The 12405-nt window shown below is 40.7% G+C and overlaps 1 protein-coding gene across 23 annotated transcripts in view; it reads left to right on the forward strand.

The window, feature by feature from the left end:
- The window catches only part of LOC124116740, a 178995-nt gene that overhangs the window by 57171 nt on the left and 109419 nt on the right, over positions 1–12405 (forward strand). For all 23 annotated transcript variants that reach the window (XR_007222136.1, XM_048399488.1, XM_048399481.1 and 20 more), the window contains 2 exons: positions 6595–6844; positions 12266–12292. Coding sequence is in view for 22 of the 23 variants with exons in the window: in XM_048399488.1 (XP_048255445.1) it covers positions 6818–6844; positions 12266–12292 (54 nt within the window). In the remaining variant the exon portion in view is untranslated. The remainder of the gene's footprint in view (positions 1–6594; positions 6845–12265; positions 12293–12405) is intronic.

The following is a 12405-nucleotide window of genomic DNA, read 5'->3' on the forward strand; positions in this document are numbered from 1 at the left end:
TCCAATGTTTGCATTTGAAATATTGACTGATGTTTTTAAATGTAACACATGCTCTCACTTTAAAGAGTTGTTGTAGAATCAGCTTACACAGTTTGTTGTTGTTGAGAATGTGCAGACCCACAAAGGTTTTGGTTTTCATTTCGTAATCATGAGAGCTTGTAAATTCGAGAGCTAGTAACAGCCATGTCGATCGAGAGAGACTGATGTATAGTTTGAAATACACCTGTTTGAATTTTGTATGAACAAGAATGCCAAGTCATTTTTAATTCATTGTTGTACTATTATACAGGAATCAAAATGGATATTTATTGCCGAAATTCATTATACTAACGGGATCGGGTGGTCAGGCTCGTTGAATTGGTTGATACACGTCATCGTATCTTAATTGCGTAGATCGATGTTCATGATGTCAATTACTCATATAGCTGGACTATTGCTGAGTACGGCGTTAAACAACAAACCAACCAAACAAACCACATTGGAAAACATTGTCACGGGGAAGGAAAACATTGTTACGGGAAAGGAAGACATTGTCATGGGAAAGCTAGCCGAGCAGACGACTCACCAAGGGACCTAACTCTAATTTCTTACCACCCGGGCTGATGTTGATCGCCCATTCAAAATGCATTGGATGGCCCTATCAGCCCGGCAGTGGGTGAAATACGGGTCTTGTTATTACACTGCTTGTGGTATGACCGTCTCTATGTTGGCTCTATCGCACATGCAAAATACCTCATATCTTTGATGCGTGTATGATAAAAGGGTTATTATCATACCCCATCTCAACCCTCAACCCTGGTGTTAGCCCTCTAACCTTCGGGGGTCTCGGGTTGATATGGGGTATGATATGAAAACTGCCATATCATAACCTCTGATATTTCATCTATTTATTTGTTTGGATGAGAAGGTACTGCCGTGTAATATCTCACCAGTTGTCCTCTCAAACATATCGAGCCGGTTCAAAGGTTGACAATTGTATTCAGCAAATGGCTGTTTTAGTGAGTGTTTTGAGGCTCTGTCGTATTTTCATAGAAAGAACACATCAAGAGATTTTACGTGCGCCTCTAAAGGAAGCGATTCTGTTACGGTCGACAATTTGAGTTGTGTAAAATTATTATTCCTCGATGTAATACTACCATCGTCCCGAGGCAAGAGAGTTAACTGACTATAAAAGTCCAGTTTCCACCCTTGCCGAACTAGGCTGGAATTATGGAGATATATTTTGGCTGGACTAACGAGGCTATGCATAGTCCAAACAAAATCACGTAACGAAATCGAAATCCGGTTCGTAAACTGTCGTTTGACAAGTCAAAACAACAAAGGCTATATGCAGCCAACCTGAGGTCGATCGCCACGGCTGTAGGTGAGGATAGGCTCGCTGTGAGGGGTGCGCGTCTCGAGGTAAGAAGATCACGTGATGACAATATACACCATGGAGACAGATACACAGCACAAAGGTGTGAGGTGGGTGAGCGTCACACTGACAACCCCGACCGATACGACACATCACATGTAGATGGTGACTGGCAGACCCAGGGAAAGTATGCCAAACATGACAGACATCGGTATGGCAGTGAGGAAAGAACCACAAGCAGGAGAGGAACAGATACAGCGTCCCCGTCTACATGGGGTAGAACCGGGGTTAAGAAGATAGGCCCTATGCGGGTTTTGGAATGTAGCTGGATGGCCCTGTGATGCACAGAATAATAATTTCGCATTACGGCGTGAACTTTTACTTTCACGTGACATGGATATAATTGGGATAGCTGAAACTCACTTACGTAAGGATGAAGAACTGTATTTAGATGGTTATAAGTGGATTGGACACAATAGAGTGTTACTCCATAACCGTGCCAAGGCTGGATCTGGTGGTGTAGGTTTTTCATTAAAACCTCATTCCTGGGTAATTTTAATGATATTAATATTGCTAATATTTCTTCTGAAGGCATATTATGGCTAGAACTAACTGACCATTGTAAGTCAAAGTTTTATTTGGCAGTGTGCTATCTCCCCCCCTGAGAATTCAACGAGAAATGTTTGTGTAGCTGACTTTCTCGACACCTTGCTGTCGCAAATTTTTGAGTTTTAGTCATGTGGTACAATACTGTATGTATGTGGAGACTTCAATAGCAGGGTCTCAGACCTGAATGATTTTATATAGGGCGTGGCCATGCTACCCGAAAGGCAGGTCGTAGATTATGTGACTAACGCCAATGGGCGGAGACTGATTGATTTTCTGATAGATGCAAATTTCTGTATACTGAATGGAAGAAATACAGCATCCAATGACTTTATCTACATATCTACGAGTGAGGCTATTAATATTAGCTCACAGGTAGCAGATAACCAGTCAGACACGGTTTATGCTACACGCTTTATTATGTCTGATGTACCTTCTGACTTTTTAACATCTGATAAATGTATAGCACTCTTGAATGACATCATATTGCAGCTCGAGATGTCGACCCAGTCTCAGAATGACCTAGATCTAGGTGCGGAGACTCTCACAGACTTAGTTCAGAGAGAGATGCATGAAAAGTTAAAACCACGTTCTCATTGGGCTTTTGGTGGTAAGAGCAATAAAAAGCGTCGTGTGAGAAAGCCATGGTGGAATGATGATCTGCGTGTGTTGTGGAATGACATGTGCGAGGCAGAGAGAAAGTGGTGTAAATGTAAACGCCCTGGTAATGAGAGAATGTTTCTGAAACATATTTTTGTTAAAAAGCGAAAACATTTTGACAAAACAGTGCAAATTGCTAAACAAATGAATGCGACAGGGGAAAGAAAACGGTTGGATGAAATGTGTGAGGATAATGATAGAGAATTCTGGAAGAAGATTGGTAAGATTGGGGAAGGTGGGGAGAGACGAAGACAGATCCCCATGAGAGTGGTTTTAGAGGATGGAAATATGTCTGAGAAATGGAGTGATGTACAAGATAAGTGGAAGAATGATTATTGTAAACTTCTGAATGGTGACGTCAGGATGCAGAATGTTAAGTGTGACAGTGAGACTGGCGACACACATATGTTGTTCGAGCTAAAATTACTCTTTGAAGTAACCAGAGCGGTTGATAGAAGCCACTGTGGCAAAGTTCCTGGTGCTCACGGTATTCCGATGGAATGTCTTAAATCACAAAATGTTATTTCGGCGATGCACAATATCTTTAATATATGTTTTAGCTCAGGGAAAATCCCTGCATTGTGGTTTAAAGGCCATAATTAACCCCATACCAAAGTGTTCTACTTTAGATCCTGCGGATCCTTTATCATATAGAGGTTTGACCCTCACCAATTCTATGTACAAATTATATTGTAATATTTTAAATAACCGTCTGCAATCTTGGGCTGAAAGCACAGGAGCTCTAAATGATGCACAAAATGGGTTCCGGAAGTGTAGATCAACCACGGATCATATTCACTCTGTTTGTTCTTTTATTGAAACTAGAAAATGTAATTAAAAATACACTTTTTCTGCTTTTATTGACTTTCATAAAGCGTATGATAGCATTAACAGAGGTGTGCTGTGGGATAAATTATGTAACATTGGCGTGAAAGGGAAAATGTTTCTAGCACTTCAATCTTTATATGATAATGTGAAATGCAGTGTACGTATAAATGGTGTGCATACACCCTGGTTTAATGTTAATCGGGGTTTAAAACAAGGATGTTTACTTTCGCCAATTCTGTTTTACGCAATTATTCAACATTACGAAATGCCACGCCTGTCCGAAAATGAGCGTCTGCGAGCCATTGGTAGCTTGAAGCAGGATCGAGTCAATGTGATGTTGCAAGACAATTTAACGTCCACAGAAACACCATTTGGTGTTTATGGCAACGTTGGCAACAGACGAATGCAGTCAAAGACCATCCTCGGAGTGGCAGGCCACGCGTAACCAATAATCGACAAGACAACTGGATTCGAGCAACACACCTACGAAATCGATTCCAACCAGCAACAGTGACTGCAAGAAGCATCCCTGGCCTGCGACGAATATCTTCACAAACCGTACGTCGTCGCCCCAGATGTGCAGGGATTGTCGCCAGAAGACCCACCAGACGTCCTTTTGACAGGAAACCACCGTCAAGCACGTCTACAGTGGTGCAGACTGTGTCTACGCTGGACGGCCATGCAGTGGGGACAAGTTATATTCACTGACGAGTCGCGTTTTCACCTCAGCCACAGCGATGGACGGATTCTAGTGTACCGACGTCGAGGTGAACGTTACGTCAATCATTGTGTCATGGAAGAAGATCGGTTCGGGGGCGGCAGCGTTATGGTATAGGGTGGGATTACAGCAAGACAGGGGACCCGTTTGATAGTGGTAGAGGGAAATCTCAATGGACAGCGCTACCGCGACGAGATCATCGACACTGTTGTTCTACCGTTTTTGCCTCGTCATGGCCCAGGCATTACCTTTCAACATGACAACGCCCGGCCTCAGATTGCTCGACTTGTTCAGGATTCTTTTCAACAAAAGAACGTGAATGTCATCCCCTGGGTGGCTCGCTCCAGTGATCTCATAACGTTGCATTAAATCTTATTCAATGTCACAGGAACTTTTGTTGTTCAGTATATATTATTATAGGCAGAAACACACTTATGAATTATATATGTATTATCATTGACAGAAACACATTTATGACATTTGAGATGTATAAATATCGACAGATTACATATATGACATTTGAAATGTATTATTACAGACAGAAGCACATTTAAGACATTTGAGATGTATAATTATAGACAGAAACACATTTAAGACATTTGAAATTTATTATTATAGACAGAATCACATTTAAGACATTTCAGATGTTTTAATAGAGACAGAAACGTATTTAAGACATTTGAAATGTATTATTATAGACAGAAACACATTAAAGACATTTGAGATGTATTAATAGAGACAGAAATATTTTAGATGTATTATTATAGACAGAAACACATTTAAGACATTTGAGATGTATTAATATAGACAGAAACACATTTATGACATTCGAAATGTATTATTATAGACAGAAGCACATTAAAGTCATTTGAGATGTTTTATTATAGACAGACACACATTTATGACATTTGAGATGTATTATTATAGACAGACACACATTTATGACATTTGAGATGTATTATTATAGACAGAAACACAAGTATGACATTTGAGATGTATTAATATAGACGGAAACATATAATGACATTTGATATTTAAGTATTAAAATAGACAGAAACACATTTACGACATTTGAGATGTATTAATAGAGACAGAAACACATTTAAGACATCTGATATGTATTCTTATAGGCAGAAACGCATTTAAGACATTTGATATGTATTAATAGAGACAGAATCACACTTAAGACATTTGATATGTATTATTATAGACAGGAACACATTTATGACATTTGAGATGTATTATTATAGACAGGAACACATTTATGACATTTGAGATGTATTATTATAGGCAGAAACATATATATGACATTTGAGATGTATTAATATAGCAAGAAACACATTTATGATATTCGATGTGAATTGTAGACAGAAAAACATTTGTGACATTTCTTGTAGATTATTAAAGGCAGAAACACACTTATGAATTATTTATATATTATCATTGACAGAAACACATTTAGGACATTTGAGATGTATCAATATAGACAGAAACACATTTCTGACATTTGAGATGTATTAATATAGACAGAAACACATTTCTGACATTTGAACTGTATTATTATAGTCAGAAGCACATTTAAGACATTAGAGATGTATTAATAGAGACAGAAACTCATTTATGACTTTTGATATGTATTATTATAGACAGAAACACATTCATGATATTTGATATATTATTTTCGACAGAAACACATTTATGACATTGAAATGTATTATCATAGACAGAAACACATTTAAGACATTTGAGATGTATTATTATAGACAGAAACACATTTATGACATTTGAGATGTATTAATATAGACAGAAACACAAGTATGACATTTGAGATGTATTAATATAGACAGAAACACATTAATGACATGTTTATGTGTATTAAACTAGACAGGAACAGATTGAATCAGATAATTTCCAACTTCCAACACTTTGTACATCACGATGAAGGATGATTGTATTCAGATCGATGGGCCCATGCTCTCCACGTGGACCGTGTCACGTGTTAGTATCTAAGGAAGTGCGTCTATTCTCTCCACACTAAGACCTACAAAAGAGACAACTGCTGTTCCACATTGTGTGAAAGTGACATGTCTGAACACCGCACAGTGTCCGAGGGTGTTAAGTTGCATCCTCTTCACCTCAGTGACGGGGCCCGCCTGCCCACCTGCCACATGATATATTTACCTGTATGTAAAGGTAGTCTTACGCTTAATGAGTAAACAACCCTCTACGGTCATGTTTCGTTCAAACAAGGCCCGCAAGTGTACAAAAGATGTTATTGATACTTAAACATACAAATCTAAAATATATTAAACCAACATTCTTAACATCAGTCCATGTTTTCAGATTTGACGCATGCGCATTGTTTGAATCAGTGAAAGGTAGACTGTATTTACATATATATTCAACTCATGACGACGTTTTATTTTAGTTGCTACACGCTCATACGGTGGGACTGTGAGGGGGTTAATGCCTCCAACTAGTGTTACACAAGAGAGGTGAGGCTGTTACTACATCAGTGAACTCCTCTGTCGTTCAAGAGTGTTTACCTGAGCGTTCACCTACACTGTCCAGCGCCTCATCCGCTCGCAAGTAACGGCTGAAACAGGTGACCTAGTACGTGTGGCCCTGCCTGGTGTTGGAGACGCACCCAAATGTCGCGACAAACATTTGACTTGATGGTAAGTGATTCACAGCATAGATCACACCGCCACCGCCTGTCGTAACACCTGCCGTCACCAGTTCGTGTGCACCTTCTGTGTCGTATCCATGATCTTATTTTTAGACATACATGGAGACATTAGGTCTCATTTTGGCTGACCTGGAGAACGCATTAGTTAAATATTGCGTTGTTAGTTGTATCTATACTTGCCAGGATAATATTCGGATCCTGTTTTATCCAGGGCCTCCGTCTTCATGATGCTGTTTTGGCTCACTATGCGGCCATGTGTACATACAAGTGTAATTTGATATATATGGTACGTGCTAACCTTTTTAGCCTTTTCCTGCACCTGGACCTTCATGATATATCCACTGGAACCATCAAATGTGTCCATCCACGGTCAGCAGAATTAAGAGCCGAGACAGAAATATTCGGCTATTATGTAACCAATATAAATGGAACATGAATAAGCTTAATAATACGTAAAAATTCATCTTCCAGAGGCAAGAGAGTTAACTGGCTATTAATGTCCAGGTTCCACCCTTGCCGAACTAGGCTGGTATTATGGAGTTTTGGCTGGACTAACGAGCCTACGCATAGTCCAATCAAAATCGCGCAATCGAAATCCTAATCGTAAACTGTCGTGCAGATTTCGGTCGATTGCAGGATTTGCAAAGCATGTGCACCGCCAACTCGTTGTCAACCGATATTTTCCAAATCTTTTCATATTTTTAATCAAGGTTCTCTCGTGGTTTGAAGCACTTAGCGATGTAAGATCCGTTTTATCACAATATAGTTCTTGATTATCGATCAGATCGTCTTGACTGGGCGCCGCCATGTTTGAAGCAAATGCAAGTGATACGAGAGGTGGAATCTGATTGGTACAAAGGAGAGGCTTAGCAGGGACATAACTCGTAATAGCTACTGGTGGCGCTACGATCGAGCCCAGGAATTCCAGCCTAGTTCGGCAAGGGTGGAAACTGGACTTTTAAAGTCAGTTAACTCCCTTGCCTGGGGAAGATGGTAATAAGTAGAAGTGGAGTGAGCACTGAACTGAATTGCACGGGATATGAAATGTATTGTGTTTCTTACAACAGCCGTGATCGCTTTTAAATTTGCTCGTTGTAATGATTTCATATTTTGTCGGTCTATTTGTGAGTAAAATGTCTCAAAGTTATGACACCAATATATAATATAGTCGGAACTGAATAGAATTAAAGTACATCACCTACACAGTGTATACAATCCAAATATCTCCCATACATCGCAATACAGCGCAACATATCCTTCATAGCGTGTAACATATCTTCTGCACAGTGGATACTGGAATATCTCTCCCACACTCTCTATTGTTCTACACACCTGCTTCAGTGTGTACGTCCTGGGATGTCTCACACACTCTCTACTGTTCTACAAACCTGCTTCAGTGTATACGTCCTTGGATGTCTCCCACACCCTCTACTATTCTGCATATCTGCCACAGTGTGTACGTCCGGGGATGTCTCACACACCCTCTACTGTTCTACATATCTGCTACAGTGTGTGCGTCCTGGGATGTCTCACACACCCTCTACTGTTCTACATGTCTGCTACAGTGTGTATGTCCTGGGATGTTTCACACACTCTCTACTGTTCTACATATCTGCTACAGTGTGTATGTCCCGGGCTGCTCAAACACCCTCTACTGTTCTACATATCTGCTACAGTGTGGACGTCCTGGGATGTCTCACACTCCCTCTTCTGTTCTATATATCTGCTACAGTGTGTATGTCCCGGGCTGCTCAAACACCCTCTACTGTTCTACATATCTGCTACAGTGTGTACGTCCTGGGATGTCTCACACACCCTCTACTGTTCTACATACCTGCTACAGTGTGGACGTCCTGGGATGTCTCACACACCCTCTACTGTTCTACATATCTGCTTCAGTGTGTACGTCCTGGGATGTCTCACACACTCTCTACTGTTCTACGCACCTGCTTCAGTGTGTACGTCCTGGGATGTCTCCCACACTCTCTACTGTTCTACGCACCTGCTTCAGTGTGTACGTCCTGGGATTTCTCACAAACTCTCTACTGTTCTACGCACCTGCTTCAGTGTGTACGTCCTGGGATGTCTCCCACACTCTCTACTGTTCTACACACCTGCTTCAGTGTGTACGTCCTGGGGTGTCTCACACACTCTCTACTGTTCTATACACCTGCTTCAGTGTGTACGTCCTGGGATGTCTCCCACACTCTCTACTGTTCTACACACCTGCTTCAGTGTGTACGTCCTGGGGTGTCTCACACACTCTCTACTGTTCTACACACCTGCTTCAGTGTGTACGTCCTGGGGTGTCTCACACACTCTCTACTGTTCTACACACCTGCTTCAGTGTGTACGTCCTGGGATGTCTCACACACTCTCTACTGTTCTACACACCTGCTTCAGTGTGTACGTCCTGGGGTGTCTCACACACTCTCTACTGTTCTATACACCTGCTTCAGTGTGTACGTCCTGGGATGTCTCACACACTCTCTACTGTTCTACACACCTGCTTCAGTGTGTACGTCCTGGGGTGTCTCCCACACTCTCTACTGTTCTACACACCTGCTTCAGTGTGTACGTCCTGGGATGTCTCCCACACTCTCTACTGTTCTACACACCTGCTTCAGTGTGTACGTCCTGGGGTGTCTCACACACTCTCTACTGTTCTATACACCTGCTTCAGTGTGTACGTCCTGGGATGTCTCCCACACTCTCTACTGTTCTACACACCTGCTTCAGTGTGTACGTCCTGGGGTGTCTCACACACTCTCTACTGTTCTACACACCTGCTTCAGTGTGTACGTCCTGGGGTGTCTCACACACTCTCTACTGTTCTACACACCTGCTTCAGTGTGTACGTCCTGGGGTGTCTCACACACTCTCTACTGTTCTACACACCTGCTTCAGTGTGTACGTCCTGGGATGTCTCACACACTCTCTACTGTTCTACACACCTGCTTCAGTGTGTACGTCCTTGGATGTCTCCCACACTCTCTACTGTTCTACACACCTGCTTCAGTGTGTACGTCCTGGGGTGTCTCACACACTCTCTACTGTTCTACACACCTGCTTCAGTGTGTACGTCCTGGGGTGTCTCACACACTCTCTACTGTTCTACACATCTGCTTCAGTGTGTACGTCCTGGGATGTCTCCCTCACTCTCTACTGTTTTACGCACCTGCGTCAGTGTGTACGTCCTTGGATGTCTCCCACACTCTCTACTGTTCTACACACCTGCTTTAGTGTGTACGTCCATGGATGTCTCCCACACTCTCTACTGTTCTACACACCTGCTTCAGTGTATACGTCCTGGGATGTCTCCCACACCCTCTACTATTCTACATATCTGCTACAGTGTGTATGTCCTGGGATGTCTCCCACACTCTCTATTGTTCTACATATCTGCTACAGTGTGTACGTCCTGGGATGTCTCACACACCCTCTACTGTTCTATATATCTGCTACAGTGTGTATGTCCTGGGATGTCTCCCACTCTCTCTACTGTTCTACATGTCTGCTACAGTGTGTACGTCCTGGGATGTCTCACACACTCTCTACTGTTCTACACATCTGCTTCAGTGTGTACGTCCTGGGATGTCTCACACACTCTCTATTGTTCTGCATATTTGCTATAGTTCTACAGAAGTTGCTGTCCATAAAAAAGTGTCATGTATTCATGTTCTTCTAAATGCCAATCAAAGACTTCACAGCAGTTTATATATCATTTTTATCACTTTATACACAATACATATCACTATATAGCGCATATTATATGATTAGATCTATACACAATACATATCGCTATATATTTATATATCACTGTATACACAATGCAAAGAACCGTATATATCACTTTATACACAATACAAAACACTCTATATATCGTATATATAACTGTATACAAAATACATATTACTGTGAATATCGTATATATCACTGTATGCGTAATATATATATATATATATATATATAGAGAGAGAGAGAGAGAGATATATATATATATATATATATATATATAAAATATATACATATATATATCGTAAATATCAATGTATAGAGAGTACTTGTCAATGTTTATCTCGTATATATGACTGTTTACGCAATACATAGCACCGTATATGTATACACAATCAATATCACTGTATGTATCGTATTTATCACTTAATACACAATACATATCGCTATATATCTAATATATCACTGTGTACATAGTATTTATCACTGTATGCACAATATATATATTGTCGTACAACTATATGTCGTATTGATCGTTGTATACACCGTATTTACCACTGTATACATCGTACATATCATTTTATCATATAATGGTTAGTTTCTCGGCAGGAAAAAGCCAACGGATAAAAATGATATCCGTTGTGGTCATATGCCGATAGAGATGCAAATATCAAAGTCAAGTAGAGACTACTTTCAGTGTTTATAAACAAACCTGGTATTGCCCTTGTCATTCGATGATCGAGTCAGAATTAACCATCGGGAATGTGGAGAAACCACTGGGACAATTGCTATCATTATCAAAAGAATAATCTAAAATACCAAAAACCAGTGTCTTACTGTGACCTAGATGAGGCATTTTTCAAGTTTTGGCGATATAAATTGCGAAACAATTTTGCGAGGGCACTAGGCAAGCGGAATCACTTTCCATTTCTGTTCTTGAAGACCTCTGTGGCTTGGAACCTTTTCCAAAAATTAAAACAGTTGGATTTGGCCGAAATATGTTCGAATTGTTAACTTGTTTCGTTTTGTCGCTGTGTGTACATCTGATAGACTTCGTAACGTTATAACAGGACAGGCCGACTGTCAACAATGCCTGACTGTGGCTGTGAAGTCTCACACACTAGGGTTAGAGTAGCTTCCCTTTGATAAAGGGCAGTTACTCTATTGGACAGCCCGGTGGATTGCCACGAAAGGCAAGTAAAAACAATTTGTTTAGGCAATTATTGTTTTACATATAAGAGTTACGCCACTGTATAAGAAACAGGTTTCAATTGGAACTACATTGGCTACTACCACTGTCCGACTGACACATCACTTACCCTATCTCGTTATATATATTAATGCGCACATTCCATGAAAACCTGCAATGTTTACGTACTGTGAGAGATGGAAAAGGATTTTCGAGCATAGAATTGAAGAATGACATTATATGATCAAGGGGTTATCACGCGTATGTATTTGGGGAACCTGAACATCCTGTATCAGGAATAAACACTATGTATATAGCTCGCCAAGGCTCGCTAAATACAATGTTTATTCCTAATACAGGATATTTACCATCCCCAAACACACTCGCGTGATAACATCTATGTAGACATAACGTGTATCAGTGTATACGCAATGTATGTTGAGAGCATGATCCATCCTTTATATCAGTATTCTGGTGTTTTTTCAGGACTCCTCCCAGATGGGCTCCTCGGGGGTAAGTGACCCATGCAAGCGACTGCACCGATGTCGGTCCATCACATACACTTCTTATGTTACAAAATTATTTTTTAACTGAACTGTTGGCGGTCCATGAAATGCCCTTCTTGT

The sequence above is a fragment of the Haliotis rufescens genome, unplaced genomic scaffold, assembly GCF_023055435.1.
Source record: "Haliotis rufescens isolate VD_foot unplaced genomic scaffold, xgHalRufe1.0.p SCAF_2, whole genome shotgun sequence".
NCBI lineage: Eukaryota > Metazoa > Mollusca > Gastropoda > Lepetellida > Haliotidae > Haliotis > Haliotis rufescens.